General features: G+C 39.6%; 1 protein-coding gene across 1 annotated transcript; it reads right to left on the reverse strand.

Moving 5' to 3' along the window:
- Window positions 1-298: 298 nt before the first annotated feature.
- On the reverse strand, window positions 299-17836 carry tm7sf2 (transmembrane 7 superfamily member 2). Its single transcript, XM_004076588.4, has 11 exons — window positions 17708-17836; window positions 16766-16848; window positions 14989-15185; window positions 12814-12868; window positions 12378-12572; window positions 8336-8439; window positions 5278-5397; window positions 5032-5200; window positions 4870-4950; window positions 4585-4707; window positions 299-675 (listed from the first exon to the last, which is right to left on the reverse strand). Exons 2-11 carry the CDS (start codon window positions 16836-16838, stop codon window positions 515-517), a joined length of 1278 nt encoding a protein of 425 aa, XP_004076636.1. The 5' UTR covers window positions 16839-16848; window positions 17708-17836; the 3' UTR covers window positions 299-514.
- Between the last annotated feature and the right edge of the window lie 46 nt (window positions 17837-17882).

Below are 17882 nucleotides of genomic sequence, written 5' to 3' on the forward strand. Positions count from 1 at the left end.
ACCTTCAGAGCCTTCAGGGCCAAACAGGAAGAACAGATTTATTTGTTTCTGTGATTAAAACCACAGTGGTTTGTACTTCTGAATAAGGTACCTTTTTGTGTTATTTTCCTGTTAATCATGAGAAACTGTTTTCAACTGAACCTCCTGGTAAAATATAGATTTAATAAAAATAAAATCCAGCCCACTTTGCAAAACGTTTGGACTGGTTTAGGTGCTTCAGGAAAACAGCTTTTGTGAGCAGACTCAATTTATCAACAGCAACTGAAGCGCGTCGACACACTCCACCAAGGACACAACGTACAAACACAAGGTCGTCTTTATTAACCAGCCTTCTCAGGCTGCTATCTTCACCAAGTTTTTGGGATAAAGACATGTGGTCCTGACCGCTTCGTCTCCAGCATTTGTTGGTTTCAAAGTCTGCATGTGAGGATTTGTTGATGCAGTTTGCATTCTGTGGTCCATCATTAAAAAAAACTGTCAATTAAGGACAAGAAGTGGTAATGTTTCAACTTTTTCAGTAGATGAAAGGAAAGATCCTATAGGGGACGCGACGGCAGTAGGCGTCCCACGCCAGTCCATATTTGGCTTTGCACTGCCTCTCATCGCGCGCCTCTCTGTGAACCAGCAGGACGGTGAAGTAGATGACGTAGAAATAAGGCAGGAGATGTGAAAACCCTGGAGAGAACAAACACAAAGATGCAAATTAAAGACATGACCACCAAAGCACAGTTTTAACCTCACACTTCGCGTTTCACAAATTAGGGCAAGAAACTGTCACCTTCTTTTAGGATCGACATATTTGATGCTAGCTACATCAGGAGAGCCGCATTTCAAGTGTGCAGCCTCCTCTGCACAACAGGTAACCTTTTCTTCTCAGATGCTCTTGCACAAAAGCACTTCAGTGAATGGCTGTTTGATTACACTCATGAAGTTCAGTGTTGATTCATCTCAGAGTTCATTTTTGAGACTGTAATTACAGCTTTTTGTCTGTCAGTCGTCGTTTCTTCAGTCTTTGTCTGCGCGGCTCTGGTTGGCGTGAAACACACTGTTATTATCTTTTATCTCTCTTTTTTCCTTTCTGACTTCCCCTTTATTCCCGTGCTTTCTCCGTTTGGGGCATTGATCATGGACACCCCCGGTGCTGAAGCAGGTACCGCTGAACAGAAGCTGTTACACAAATCGAGCTGTCAATGTTTGAAGAACTGCTCATGAAAAAACAGTAAGCTGGGTTTCCTGCAGCTGTAAAACAGATTTTCAATTTCTACACCAACAGTTCCGTACAAAAAAGGGTTAATAATTTAATTCACACAAGCTAGAACAACCATAACATATATTTTAACAGAAATTTGACAGTTTTTATCCACTAAATAAGCTCATTTTAATTTTGGAGTCTGTTACATGTCTAACTGTTGTTATAGGGGGAATAAAGAAGGGGGGCAGGGATGCCCAGTTTAGCTTTGTCTGTTAAGTTTAGCTATAACCTATTGAATTCTATGACTTCATGTTTTTTATGGTTTCATGTTTATTATACAATTATCGGTATGAAACACATTGAGACAACTATTGTAATATCGGGCTATGTAACTAAAATTGAATAGAATAAATACTTTAAAAAAATAATTAATGTTGAAAGATTCAGCTGAAAGAACATTTAGCTCAAGCTAAATCAATTCTTTTATTTCCATTAAAAAAAAAATAAGGATGGATTGAGTGAGGCAGAGGCTCTCAGAAGTAAAGGAAAGAGGCTCTCAACAGAAAATTGCAAAGACTTAAAGACCGACTCTGAAGCAAATTGTTTTTCTGGTGTTTTTAACATATTCTTGCAGCTTTTTCCTCATGATGGAGGATAATTATAAAAGAACTTGAGATTAAAATTGCATTTCTTTAATCGAATCATGATGCATAAGGAGCAGTTAAAAAACGGCCATTTGAAAAAGCTCTTTTGTGACGCGTCAACTGAAATGGGCGAGCCACCGTCTCCCTTCTGATTCATGCTCTTGAGCTGGAATCTGGATCAAAACGATAAAAACAATAAGCTCTGGCGAGGTGATAATGTGTGAGGGTCAACCATTTGGCCTGCATTCTTTGAACCTTTATAATAACAATGTAGAGAAACAAACTATTTAATACAGATCTATACACTTTTTAGTTTTTCATATAGAACAGAATTATATCTATATATGTTCTTACCAAAATTACTGTGACTTTTATATTATATATTGTAATATATATAGAACTTCCTGTCTAACTTTAATTTCAATATTTAGTCCAAAGTTAAAAACAGCATTTTCTTTTTTCTAAAGTGCTATTAATCCTAACTTTTCCTTTGCTTCATCTTTGTGTCCATATTCTGTATTTAAAGCTGTCGATTAACATTTATGTCATTTTCAGTCACAACTGTCGGTGTTGCTTTACCTTATCTTAAAAAAGCGGCAGAATTGTGAATACAATTTATTCATTAAAGTACGATTTGACAAAGATTTTGATGAGGGAAATTCATAAAGTTGAAAATAAATGGAATTTATTCATGTTTTTTGGAATACAAACAGAGAGTACTGTGAACTATAGTACTGGGTTTTCCATAGTATAAGTTGTGTGTTTTTTTTTGTTTTCTAACATAATTTAGCAAAGGGTGCAACTCCAGTGTGACCTATACCCTCGAAAATACGATACATATCAATTTTTGCTTTAACAAAACAAAAGTCTCACACAAAAATAATTTAAAAATGTTTAACCTTTTAAAACCTGGCGTCTACATGCGTGGACATCATATTTTGGGTTATGTTACCACGGTAGTTCATTCTGCTAAACTGGGGCCCTGTGACAACATGTGTAGAGCGTTAGCTAAGATATTAGTCTTAAGAGGTTAATTAACCCCTCTGAGCATAAAATTATCTAATTTAAATCTCCAACTTCCCTGCAAGAAAAATCATTTTTCTCTTTATGTGAATCTTTATGTCTCAAATAGTCTGAATGAAACAGCAGAATTATGAAAAATACCATCAATTACATTCTGGCCCACAGTCCAAAACAGGAAAAGGTCGACTCCGTGACTTGAGTAGTTATGATGGTGATCTTGATGTTAGATTTAGCTCAGAAATGACTCACAGCGCAGCCCGGACACCTTTCAACATGAAAACCACAAGACAAAGAGGACATCTCTCATCTGACTTAGTTCAAAGCCAGAAAAAATTGTTGATCCTGAAACTCAGCAGGAGCAAGCAGGATGCTTTTATGTTGAGCTGCACAGCCAGCTCAGGGGGAACGAGGCCAGCTGCTTTCTCAAACCAACTTTCTTCACCATCAAAAGAGATAAAAACAGGCGTAAACATGCAACGCTGGCCTTCTACAAGTACTGCAGTGACCTACATGAGAACACAGCACCGGGGGGGATTCTGAGAGCAGCCTTACGATCCACACTGACCCGTTTCATCCAAACCTCTCCTAGCTTCCATCAGCAGCCTTTCAAGAAGCTCTACATGAAAGATTCGATATGAGGAGCTCTGAATATCAGCCACCCGTGTCCTCATTGAGCAGCTCTAGTATTCTTCTGCTGACCCAGCATGTTGCCTCCTGCCTGTCCAAAGAAAGATAGAGAAGTGGTGGTGTTTCTGTTGAGATGGGATGGCGTTTCTTTTAACACCTGACTATTCATGTTTAGGACTTAAGCTACGAGCACAGGTGGTGTGAACGTAGCTTTACAGGGCTTTGTTTTAGTTGATAATACTCCAGAACGTTTAGGTCCAACAGGCCCGCTTATGTGCAGAAAAATGGCACATCCATCCACAACGAAAGCTTACAGTAAAATAAGAGTTTTCATTGGAAGAGTATGAACGGGCGTGCCCGAGAGTGGATTGAAAGTAGCTTATGTATATATGTATGCATAATTTTCTACAAGCATGCCGAGGGCCACAGGTCGTAGTGAACTCGTATACAACACGTAAGGGTAAATTAGGGGGACGTAGGTGAGATGTAGGCATGTCGTATGGATTTTTCATCCATTATGGCCGTTCAAAGGATAAGTGTGTGCTTTTTGCATGCAGCCTGTGTGGATGTCCTACATCACTCATGCACTCATGTATCACGTCCCACTCTGTCCGTGCAGCATTTCTACATGGTCAATCAGGAGCCAGTACATGCATCTCAGGGCACCGTAAAACTACACTACCCAAACAAAATACTTCACAATAAGCTTATTACACGCATAACAATGGTACGTTCCAGTTTCACAACGTTCCTTTAAGCAGCCGTACGAGCCTCAATGGAATTGCATTACACACCTCAATCCCGGTAAGATGCAGCCGCTCCTTTCTACGACCCTGCACGGGCCCGGACAACCCAAAAACCTGCAGCACCTTTTGGCTTTAGTGAACAGACAGATTTTCTTGAGCTGCATTCACTGATTGATGATTGAAAGCTGACCCTGACCTGAGCCCGTCCTACCATGAACACCACTGCTTCGGTTGGACTGGGCTGATCAGATAAATCCTATTCAACAACAGATGGAGCTGGGTTTTATCAAATATATATATTATCTACATCACTTTTGGGCACAAACAGCAGAGAGTTTCACCACTTTCTTACCACAGGGCAGGGACCAGGCCAGAGCCATGAGGAGGTCCCCCAAGTAGTTGGGATGACGTACGAAACCCCACCAGCCAGACACTAGCAGACGCTTCCCTGTTGCCGTGGCAATTGTTTCCAGACCTGAAAGGGACAGTTGCAGCTCATTCTTCAAAAAGGCTTGCTTTCCTAAATTAAAAGTCATGATAATAATAAAGAAAGATTGTTCCACCTAAAACTCAAATGAAATGAGATTAAGCTTGTTTGTAAAATTGTAAATTCATGTGAAATCTGGAAGTAACTGACCAGTAACACTTGGATGAGTCGGGTCTCGCCTGAACTGGTTCTTCTGCGAGTTGGATTTTCTGAAAATGTAATATCCCATACCTGAATGAAACCCAACACTTTGATCATCAACTGTTCACTTAGCAACACGACATTTTGCAACCAAACCAAAACCAGATTCACCGTTCAGCAAGAGTATAAATACAGCCTTGAGCCAGGTCAGGGTCTGTGGGTGCACAACCAGGAAGGCAGCCTGCAGGCCGTACGTGAACGGGACCCAGGCCAGGTCCCCGAAGACCAGCATGAACCCAAAACCGTCGTGCACGATGTCCATGGTCGTTAAGACTGCTTCCTGATGAAACATTTAAGGGAAATCTCCAAGCCTCTGCAGGAAGACGGGCAGAAATGTGCTTCTGGTGCTCCGCTCACCTCATTCCACAGAGCATCTGCCACATACAGCAGCTGGAAGCTGTTCACCAGGATCATGGCAAGGGAGGGGGACCCTCGGAGCTCCACCTCCTTCATCAGCATTCCAAAATTTATCACCACCTGATCCAAAAACAAACCTTTTCTAAAACCTGTCGGTGTTTCCCCTACAAGGTTCACCAAAAAACACAAAAGGCTGTCTGTGAGTGACCTCTTGTTTCTATCATGAACTAATCTGACAACTAATTTCCAGACTAATTTATTGATGGTTCAGTCCATGTAATGTGATCAGAGTGTAACACTATGGTTCAGCTCCCTGAAAGCCTTGCAGACATTCAAATGTCTCCGTGTTTTCAGTCTCAACCTCCCTCCTGCACAGATTTGCAACCTGTAAGCCTTTTTATATGTAAAAAAATTATTCATGAAAAACAGCCCATTCGTGTTTTTAACGTGATTGGTGTTTTCATTTTCTTCCCCCCTGCAGGCTTTAGTTTTTACATTTAAAGGTTTAATAGAAAATGTAAAATGCAGAATGTTTAATTAGCAGGAAGTGAAAATAATCCATGGACTGTCTGGCGCCAGATAGTGGTTCAACGTTTTCTCTGCTCGCCCACACACTGGAGGCACTGAAACACTCACATATGCAAATGTTTGACTGTCTACGCTGTAAAAAAAGAAAAAAAAAAGAGGGGAGGGCAAAACAGCATTTTCCAGCATAATTTGATTCTTTACAGTTTCTGTGTTGCTTTTCCTTTCTGACTAGAGAAACTCTTAATTGCATTTAATAGGTTTCTTGTTGGGATGTTTATATTATTGAATACATGTCATGTTCTCTGTGATAAGACTGATAAAGATGATGTTCTTCCTCAAACACTTGACAAAGCTTCAAAGTTCAGCTGTCAAACTGTGTAGAAAGCAATATTGCCACCTTTTGGTCATTTTGAGATCTGTCCCATGGTTTTGAATGAACGCAGCCATCCATTTCTCAAAGAGTTCATCAGTTATTCATCCAAATTGTTTTGTTTTGTAGTGGAATTCTCTTTCACCCTCACTATTTTACCAACACGGAACTGTTTGTAATTTAAACTTCGGCCTGTTTTGTGTTGAATAATTGACAGAAGCTAAAAGCAAATCAAAATATTGTCACCCTTAAGAAGGAACCCAACAGTGACTTAATGTGAATACCTCTGATGGGAAATTAGTCACTATGGGAGTCACGATCTACATATAAAGATGAATTGGAATAGTGGAGAATCTTAAGGTCACAACAAAAACTCGTTCAGAAAGTTGTAAAAGAAGCAAAACAACATGTAAAGAACTACACTCTTATATGACTGTAAAAATAAGAGCTCATGAATCAAGAACAAGCAAAAACATCCATTTATGATTATAAGTTATTACACGTTTAAAAAGACGGCGTCATCTTGTAACATCTTTAATTTTTTCTTTATTTTTTAATAAATGTATTACTTTATATCTAAAATGGGTTTGATGCATCAGTGTTTTGTAATTTTTGTTGCAGTATTCAAATCATTTTAATGCTTGACATAAACAATATTCCCAAAAGTATTGGCTCATCCATCCAAATGGTGAGAATCAGGTGTTTTAATCGCTTGGTCTGGCCACAGGTCTATTAAATCAAACACTCAGCCATGCAGACTGTTTTACAAACATGGGCTGCTATCAGGAGCTCAGTGAATTCCAGCGTGAAATCTGTCATAGAACGCCACCTGTGCAACAAATCCAGTGGTGAAATTTCTAAAATGTTCCACAGTCAACTGTCAGCTCTCATGACAAAATGGAAGAGTTTGGGATCAACAGCAACTCAGCCATGAAGTGGTAGACATCTTAAACTGATGGAAAGGTTTCAGCAGATGCTGAAGAGCACAGTGCAAAGAGGTCACCGACTGCACAGTCAATTGCTACAGAGCTCCAAACTTCATGTGACTTTCAGATTAGTACAAAACGCAGAGAGCTTCATGGAGTGGGTTTCTATGGACGAGGCGCTTCATCCATGCCACACATCACCAAGTGCAATGCAAAGCATCAGATGCAGTGGTGTAAAGCACATAGCCACTGGACTCTAGAGCAGTGGAGACGCCTTTTCTGGAGTGATGAATCACGCTTTTTCATGTGGCAATCTGATGGACGAGTCTGAGTTTGGAGGTTCTCAGGAGAACGGTACATTTCAGATCGCATTGTGCCGATTGTGAAATTTGGTGGAGGAGGAACTATGGTGTGGGCTTGTTTTTCAGGACTTGGACTTGGTCCCTTAATTCAAGTGAAAGGAACTCTAAATGTAGGATAAATGTAGGATCTAAATGTCTAAATGCAGGATACTAAAACCTTTTGGACAATTCCATGCTCCCAACCTTGTGGGAACAGTTTAGAGCGTCCCCTTCCTCTTCCAACATGACTGTGCACCAGAGCACAACGCAAAGTCCATGAAGACATGGATGACAGAGTCTGGTGTGGATTAACTTGACTGGCCTGCACAGATTCCTGACCTGAACCCGATAAAACAACTTTGGGATGAATTAGAGCGGAGACTGAGAGCCAGGCCTTATCCACCAACAGGGACAGCCTTCCCAGAAGAGTTGAGGCTGTAATAGCTGCAAATGGTGGACTTACATTTGATTGAACTATATAGGTTAGGAAAGGGACAGCACTTCAGTTTTGGTAATATATTGTAAATCAATAAAAAAAGACAAACAAATGAATCCATAGACATAATAAAATTCAAAAAGAAAGATTTTTCTTTCCAAAAAGAGCAAAAAGACTTTTTGGCAAAAATATCTAGACAATCACTCAAATGTCTTGACAATAACTGTGTTTAAATAATTTGACCAACATTTGGTATCTAGTCAGTTCTGAAACCAACACAAAAAGATCAATGTAGTAACAGTAGAGAATGGTGGTGGTAGCGTCATGATTTGTGCAGCTTCAGTACATCTGTGACTTGTCAAAAGCAATGAAACCATGGATTTTACTCTTCCAAGATCTACAAGGGAAATCCCCAGAAGGCTTGGGTTAGCTGGACCGTTTCTGCTGCTCAACTCACCCAGCCAATCAAACCTGGCCTGAGCTCACAGAAGTATTTCAGGTCGAAGTTTCCAATGCGGGGGTTCAGCTCCCGTCCAATAAAGAAGTCATACAGAGGATTTCCTTTGAAAAATAAAAACAATGATGCAAATGCATTTTTTCTTTCTATCCATGCATATATGACTTTAAAAGAGCAGACAGTAAATTAAAAAGTTGGTAACGAACCAGAAAACGGAACTTATGACACACTGAGTGAGACCAATAAACATTTGTAAATTATTTGTAGTTGAAAGCAGTTAATGTTCATTAAAATCCTTTCATTCATTTGTGGGGGCTTGCAGACATTTCACAGCAAACCTTTTCATGTCACACACAGAAAAATAGCTCTTTGTATAACAGCTGATGCCTGCAGTCCATTAAGATGGCCCAGCAAAAGAAGTGTACAAACACACATACACACACACACAGAAACCTGTTATTGGCAGTAATAGTTCTGCCTGTGCTTTTATGCGATGACATGTCCAACCGTGGGCTGATGTGAAAAAGGTTATATTGACCTGAAAAGTGCAGCGAGTGTTCCTTTATAGCCAAAAAAAAGCCCCCAACATTTTTCATTATCACCCAAAACGTATGAGTCTTAAGCTTATTCATTCTGCTTAATTTATACGTACACAATGGTTGTGTGACGGAAAGTGAACTGTTCTGACTGAGTTTTTACCAAATCTTTACATAGTCTGGACCTGGAAGGCTTTTGACGCATTTATTGTTGTTTTATCAGAACAAAACGAAAAAAAGGCACCAGCTGCTATAATTAGCATTTAATATGTTGTGTTAAATGAGTTGTGGCATGAAGGGATGTTTTGAGGAAAATATAACCAAAGAGAAAACTGCTCGTCTTCCAGACTGAAGCTTTAGTTAAGGTGAAAGATTCCCACGCAGGAAACCAGGGTTCGATTCCCGGAGGGAAATGAACAATGGTAATGGGGGCAATTACTATTTCAATGGCGAGCAACTACCATCACCCAGTGAGGGCCCTTGGACAAGGCCCTTAATGCTACTGCCACCCGAGCGCAGGTCGCCTGCAGCTCACCGCTCCCCCAGGCGATGGGTAAAATGCAGAGAAAAATTTCCCCATTGTGGGATAAATAAAGTAACAGTTATTATAATAATTATTATTATTTAAGTCAAAGTAACTGGAGATGATTGCATTTCATCAAGTAGCCACAAGGGGTCCACTGCAGATGACTATTCAAGTTAACGTCGGTTTAAATTTATCAACAAAAATACAATATTTCCTGTCTTTCTTTTCTTTTTCTAAATGTTGTGCATTTTGACGGGTGACCTTTAACTCATCAGCTCTCAAAGGGCCTCACTTTTTGAGCTCCAACCATTGACTGTATGTGTCAATGGTTGGTTCTTATGAGTGTGACCTCACCCATAGGAAATGGTTTACTCCTGGCTCCAACAAAAGGAAACCACTTCATTTGCTATCTTTTTGTGATATGGACGCTGCCATGTTTGAACCAGAAATTATCAGTAAGCAGCGATTGGTCTGAGTCATTATTTCCATGGCAATCACTCTCGCCAATCAGGAATGAGCTTGTTAAAAGGCCACACCCCTACTACTTAAAAGTTGGCTTGAGATAATCTGTCAATCAAACTTCCAGTTGTTTAATGTGAGACCACCTACTTTTATTGAGACACCTGATTGGTCATTTTATAACTTGAATAACTTACACTAAGGAAAACATTTAATGAAAAGTGTCAGAGCAAGAATGGTTATTTTGACTAATAAAATGAGTGGGTAATATCTGTTCATTTCTCTACAGAAGTCTATGGGATTTTCGTTTCTTTGCACCAGCAGGTACTTCCTGTTTGGAAAGCAAAGGGGGTGGGGTCAGATGGGTCAGATGATGATCTTGTCTTGTTTAGCCATGTTCTTACTTTCAGAAACCTTTGATTTTAGGGATGTCAGATTCAGCTAAGACTGCAAAATCAGACAATTTAAAACACAGTTTTAAAGTGACCCTCAGAAAATGAATGGGTCATGTGACCACACCTACTCTTCAACTTTTTGTAGTCATTTGTATTAGGAAACTACAGTGGGGCAAAAAAAGTATTTAGTCATCCATCAATTGTGCAAGTTCTCCCACCTAAATAATGACAGACGCCTGTAATTTTCCATCATAGAGAGACATGAGAGACCATGAGAGACAAAATGAGAAAAAAAAATCCAGAAAATCACATTGTCTGATTTTTAATGAATTTATTTGCAAATTATGGTGGAAAATAAGTATTTGGTCAATAACAAAGATTCAACTCAATACTTTGTTATAAACCCATTGTTGACAACGGCAACAGTCTTCACAAGATTTTCACAAACTGTTGCTGGTATTTTGGCCCATTCCTCCATGTAGATCTCCTCCAGAGCAGTGATGTTTTAGGGCTGCCACTGGGTAACAAAGACTTTCTTTTGGGTTGAGATCTGGAGACTGGCTTGAAATGCTTCTTATGAAGCCACGCCTTCGTTACCCGGGCAGTGTTTTTGGGATAGTCGTCATTCTGAAAGATCCAGCCACGTTTCACCTTCAATGTCCTTGCAGATGGGAGGAGGTTTTCACTCAGAATCTGATGACACATGGCCCCATTAATTCTTTCCTTAACACGGATCTGTCGTCCTGGTCCTTTTGCTGAAAAACAGCTCCATATCATGATGTTTCCACCCCCATGCTTTGGAGTAGGTATGGTGTTCTTTGGATGCAACTCAGCATTATTTCTCCTCCAAACACGAGGAGTAGAGTTCTTACCAAAAAATTCTGTTTTGGGTTCGTTATCATCCCAATCCTCTTCTGGATCATCCAAATACTCTCTAGCAAACTTTAGACGGGCCTGCACATGTACTGGCTTTAGCAGGGGGACACGTCTGGAAATGCAGGATTTGAGTCCCTTGTGGTGTAGTATGTTACTGATGGTAGCCTTTGTTACTTTGGTTCCAGCTCTTATTCAATAGGTTCCCCCGTGTAGTTTTGGGATTTCTGTTCACCGTTGTTGGTGAGCAAAAAAAATTTTTGACTCCACGGGGTGAGATCTTGCGGGGAGCCCCAGATGGAAGAAGATTATCAGTGGTTTTGTTTGTCTTACATTTCCTTATAATTGCTGATTTCTTCACACCAAGCTGCCTACCTATTGCAGATTCAGTCTTCCCAGCCTGGTGGAGGCCAACAATTTGGTTTCTGGTGTCCTTAGACAGCTCTTTGTTCTTGGCCATATTGGAGTTTGGAGTGTGACTGTTTGAGGTTGTGGACAGGTGTCTTTGATATACAGAACCAGTTCAAACAGGTAACATTAATACAGGTAACGAGTGAAGGACAGAGGATCATCTTACAGAAGAAGTTATGTCTGTGAGCCAGAAATCTAGCTTGTTTGTTATTGACCAAATACTAATTTTCATCCTAATTGACAAATAAATCCTGTAAAAGTCAGACAATGTGAATTTCTGGATTTTTTTCCTCATTTTGTCTCTCATAGTTGAGGTATACCTATGGTGTAAATTAAAGGTCTCTCTCATCTTTTTAAGTGGGAGAACTTGCACAAGTTGTGGCTAACTAAATACTTTTTTTGCCCCACTTCATACCCTTTTAAATAGCTTTAAACAGGAAATTTGAGAGGATCATGTGTAAAAAAGCTGCAACCATTCAGGATTAGTTTTGCTCCCTGTTTTTTGTCTTCTCTAACCAGAGTGAAAACATTATTAGTCTCAAAGTGTCTTTCCTTCTACAAACTGATGAAATTTCTCCTCTGAGACTATGACTCATACCGCTGGCTGGTTTCTGTCTTTGGATGCAGCAGAGCATACAGCAGCCGTACAAAGGTGTTTTTTAAAAAAACAAAAAAACAACACTCAGTCAATACTGGATGCCTGCAAGCTCCTGCAGAGCTTCACTGTTAGACGAGTACTCAACGGATTACCAAAATTCTTCCACCCTCACAACACAAACATGGGCTTACCAAGGCACGGTGCTGTTTAAGGTTGGCATTTCTTTTAATACTCAGCCTCTCACCTGTGTTTCCGCCCAAAGCCAGAGCATGGGAGGGAGCCCAAAATGAGCGGATGTAGAGGTAGATGGAGAGGAGGAAGGACACCGCTATGGCAGACGCTGCCAGAGGCAGGAGCAGCTCAAACAGATACCCGAGGGGAGCACCCAGCCACATTAACAAACTCAGGAGCGCGACGCTGACACAAAGGCCGTGGATACCTTGGGGAAGAAACAAATAACAACAAATGTGGCGACGCAGCAGGAAAAGTCTACACAGCTAATAGAGCAGAAAGGTTAAGACACAATTCTAAGCCAAACTGCTGTAAGCCACAGTTTCAAAAGACAACTTTCCCTCTAAACAAGATCAACTTCTGTAAATCATTGCTGGAAACTATCTGTTCATCGGTTTAATGAATATGAAATAAATGATGAAAATAAAAGAGCAAAAAGCCAAGAATACCATTAATGGGATACTTGAGTCGTGTTCCATCCCTGAGAACCAACCCTTCAGACACCTGCAAAGACGTGAAAGAATTTATTTATACTTTGGAAAAATAAGTCTGTCGATCTGTCTGGCGATCTCCCAGGTCTGGCTCTTATGTTTAGGTCGGGGGTGTCCTGTGGTAACGTATTCTGTGAACTACAGTGGGGGTAACTGATGTGGACATGTCCCCAAAATATCTTTTCCCCACTTCAGTACAAAGCCAGATTTCTACATTGCAGCATTTTTCTTACCAAGCTTTGTGTGTGTCTGTGTGTGTGTGTGTGTCTGTGTGTCTGTGTGTGCGTGTGTCTGAACACTGTATGAGTTTTAGACAAAATATTTGTTCAATGTCTTGTCTTTTTTTTTTCGTTTTACATTTTGATTGCTTTTATGTAAAGCACTTAAAGTAGCACGAGTTAGAAAGGTGCTATAGAAATAAAGTTTGATTGGATTTGAATAAAATACCTTTGGAGAAAAGTAAGTTGAGTGGTGGTGACGTCCAAATTTGAAAACCCTATTTTTCCATAACTCTCTGTTTGGAGGGCTAAATGCAGGGGAAGGGAGAAGCTGTAGGGGTAGGTGAGGAATTCAAGAGTTTGTTAGCTTAGCCACGTTAACCAGAAAACATCTGGTCTCAAAGGGGACTAGACATGAAAAAACAGCTTTAAAGATAAACTTTTTGGCTTATGTAAAGAAAATAACATTTAACATTTGATAGCCTTAAAACAGCATAAAAGGATCTCTTTAAGACTTCTGATTAATACACCAAAGACAAATGTACTAACTTGTCCATTTATACATCCATTTACTAAACCTGCTTAATCACTAGCGGGGTCATGGCTTTGTTAGATCCTATCCCAGCCACTGTTGGGCAAAGGCCGGAAAAACCCTGGACAGGTGGCTAATCCATCACAGGGTTGTACTGACATGCCGAATGATTAAATATGTGGATGGCGTATACTTATACAGCACTTTACCACCTTCTTAGAAGACCCATGCAAACTACAGGTTTGGCTCTGGCTCAAACCTGTAACCACCAGGAGCAATAATATGCTAGAGTTGTGCATCCTGCCCAGAGACAGTGATCCAGTCCCTTTTTATTTCACTAAAAAGAGGGGGGGGTCATCTTTTTTATTTATGTTTTTAAGATATTAAGGTCTTTCAGTGAAGATTTTGTTTTTTTTTACGTTTTTTGCTATAGAAGTTCAGCAATAGGGATGACTAAGCAGTGAAAGAAAAAATGAGTCTACAAGCAGACAGACACAACAGAAGGACACATTACAGACTGAAAGGCATAGAGAGTCCTTCAGAGCAGAACAGAGGGTTAAAATCTTCCTGGTGTTTATTGTAAACAAATTATGGGATTTGTGTATTTGTCTCTTTGTGTTGCTCAGATTGGATCGTGGATCTTTTTGTGTAATAATACGTGGATCTTTCTTATGTTTCTGGACTAGAGACTATAAATGTCACAACATCTAGGTTTACATAACAAAAACATTTGTATGAATATTGTCTATTTAGTACAAATGTGTCATCATCAATAATTGCTGGTCCAGATGTTGACAATAACAGAGATGTGCAGAAGTCTCTTCTTCTTCAGATGTGAAGAAGAAGAGACCTGAGACCTGCAAGTGTCTCTCAGCCTGTGTTGTAAAATGTTGGTACTCTAGGGCAGAATTCCCTACAGGGTTTTTATAAACAGAGACAGCCCAGAATATTATTAATAAGCCATGTACATTGGTATAGTGTTGTATAACAGGAGTCACTCAATGCAGTCAGAGCAGATGTAAAAATACAATCTACGTGGGTTGATGAAGCCAGAATAAAAGCTTTTCAATAAAGTCAGTCTGGTTGTTCTTCTACCTTCCTGAGTCTTTGTTGTGGCTATATATTCATATGTCATGAAACAGATTATAAAGGAAATTGTTGACTGTTTTTGACTTTTCTTTAATGTCAGTGGTTTTGATAAAAAGCCTTAAGCACATCTCTCATCTCTAAAACAAAGAATTTCTCATCCAATCACAATTATCATCAATGTCTACAGTGAGACCTGTTTAGCAAATGCTGCATGAATTTACTCCCAGTTAAAATCAGCAAAAGTGATGAACACTTGACCCAACATGCATTTCTGGATACCACAATATTTCTCACCTTCCCTAATGGGAGATGGTAGAGGAGGATGTGCAGAGCGATCCACCCCAGCAGAAGCACAGGAGCCAGAGGGTCCAACAGCTGATTGTAGGAGGGAAGGGAAGGAGGCCACTGGAGCACACTCGCTTCTGGACTTCGACTCAGGCCAATCAGGAATAGTACAGTCAGTGGTAGAAATATGGGAATGCACACGGCACCTGAAAAGGAAAATAAGTCAGACAGTTGATGGGATGGAGGCAGATTTTTTTTAAAGCTGTAAATTTCACTACATCAAATAATCTTGATGAACAAGAAATAAAATCAACAGAAATAAAACTAAATATTTTGGAATTACAATGTATTTTAAACCCTTTGATGAATTCCATAAAAGAAATTTTGCTATATTTTTTCTATTTCACATCATATACATTATGATGAGTTGGGAAATTTGGTAATGTTAGTTTTTTTTTCCATTCATTTTCCATACCGTTTTTCCCTTTCGGGGTCACGGGGCTGCCGGAGCCTATCCCGGCCACTTATGGGAGAAGGCAGGGGATGCCCTGGGCAGGTCGCCAGTCTGTCGCAGGGTAGAATATCCACAATCACACATCCATTCACTCTCACAGTCATACCTATGGTCAATTTAGAGTTGCCAATCAACCTATGAAGCATGTTTTTGGACGGTGGGAGGAAGCCGGAGATTCCGGAGAGAACCCACGCATGCACGGGGAGAACATGCAAACTCCACACAGGAAGGTCCCCCATTGATGTTGCTTTTCAGGTCCCCCAGCCCGGACTTGAACCAGGGGCCTTCTTGCTGTGAGGCAAGAGCGCCAACCACTGCACCACCGTGATGCCCCGTAATGTTGGTTTAAGATGAAAAAAATGTCGACGGCACTTTGTCAGCTGTATTATAAAGAATTCAATATCAACAGATTTTGCATTCTTTCAATACAGCAAGTAGTCATGTTTAATACATGAATGACGACAGATGGGTTATTCTCACCCTAATCTTTTGAAAATTAGCTACACTTTTCCCAACAAAAGTGGGTTTGAGATTTCATGGAAGCAGACATTTTGAAAATGAGCATGAAAAGCTCTTTTACTGCCCCTAGTGGACCGATGCTGAACTACAGGGCAGAAAACATGGACCAAGGTATGTATATAAATTTAAGGAAATTTGGGATCCTGTTAATGAGATAGGGGCAGCAGAAATACATATATTAAATTGGATATTAATGGTTGGGTCATTAAACTCCTTGATGGAGCAAAATAAAGTAGAAATAAAGGGATTTAAAAGGCGCCCATTAATTATTCTGAGGTGACTTCAAAAGAAATATGAGTTAAATCTCAAAAAAGGACACTATTAAGCGCCCTACTAAGATGTATGGATACCACAACTTATCCCATAAGAACCAATAGTGACTTCAGGGTAATAGGAAAACATCAGAAATGAGTAAAGTTAGTATATTCCACGTGATTTTATTTTTTAAATGAAATGGGTTTTTATGGAATATATATTTTAAGATTAAAGTCTTTTCTCCAAACTTCAAGCAATGGTTTTACATTTTTAAGCATTTAATGAAAAATGTTTAACTGACAAAAAAAATCTGATTTTAGATGCAAGAAATCTAAGCCGCAATTCCTAAATTAATCTCGTTTGCAAATGCAGCTCGGAACAGTGAAACGGTGAAGCTGAAGATTGAAAACTTTAACAACATTGATGAGATATAAACAACAAAAAAATGTGAAATGATGATTTCTTCTTTCCAGTATCAGAAACATGGCGTTGACTTACCTAGAGTTCCTCCAAACTCCTTCTGTGTGTCATGTCTTAATCTGTGATTTGGTGCTTTGCCATCTAATCCCATTTTTCTGCTCCTGTGTGCCAAAAACATGCAGTATGACAATTATTTGATTTCCACTTTTTTTTTTTTTAAATAAGATGTTCAACTTGATCCAGCTTTTTTTTTTTTCAACTTTTTCTCATATAAGATCTTTACCAGAGCTTCTGTCATTAATTCGGAATTACACAAACATTCAGTTGACAAACACATTTTACATTTAACATAATAACATAAAGGTGCAGATCTCTTCTTTCAGGTGTTTAATTCAGATGAGTCTGCAGGTGAGGATGTCCAACTCCAAAAAATGTTGCACCAAATTATGACTTTGGTTTAAAGTACATAATAATCAGAGTTAAAATGTCTTTATTTTGTGCAAAAATTGAGCTGAGTGGAGAGTGATTTATTGGTAAAAATCAGGAACACACTGACTGTGCTGAGCAAATAGTCCACGTATGTTGCTTCATAACAATACGACACCATTATTCCCAAACTTCCCAAAAAGTATCCAGAAGTCGTATATGATCTTTGTGAACATAAGAAACCACATGGAAAATAATCAGATCATCTGATAAAACAATTGCAAAATGCAGCAGAAAAGCATTGAGGCCTTTACGTGTCAACGGGAATAATGTTATTAACTGAGAAATAGTTTTAGTAACCATTCAATATGTTGATTATTTTTGTATTTGAGTTTTAAGTATTAAAAGTGATCAGTTTATTCGAGAAGTCTAAGTTCAAGTGTCAACGTCTCCTCCACGTGCACTTAAACTGTTCTATTTTAAACCATGAATCAATTGTCATTCAGCTCCTTAGATTTGTTGAGTTTGCATCATAATCGAAGCCAGGGCTTTCCAGAAAATTAAGACAGCAAAACTAAAGGTAAAGATGCTTACCGGTGCGGGGAACTTAGTTCAGAAAGTGGATACTCGTTATCGTCGCGTCCGTAGTCTGACAGTCCTTGAAGTAAACACCTCTGTTTCTCTCAGCCAATTACATCCGTCTTTTCCATCAGAAGAGGGCGGGGCAATTCTCTTCAGCCAATTAGACGTGTTTACCAAGTGGCGAGTG

The sequence above is a fragment of the Oryzias latipes genome, chromosome 14, assembly GCF_002234675.1.
Source record: "Oryzias latipes chromosome 14, ASM223467v1".
In the NCBI taxonomy this organism is placed as follows: Eukaryota; Metazoa; Chordata; class Actinopteri; order Beloniformes; family Adrianichthyidae; genus Oryzias; species Oryzias latipes.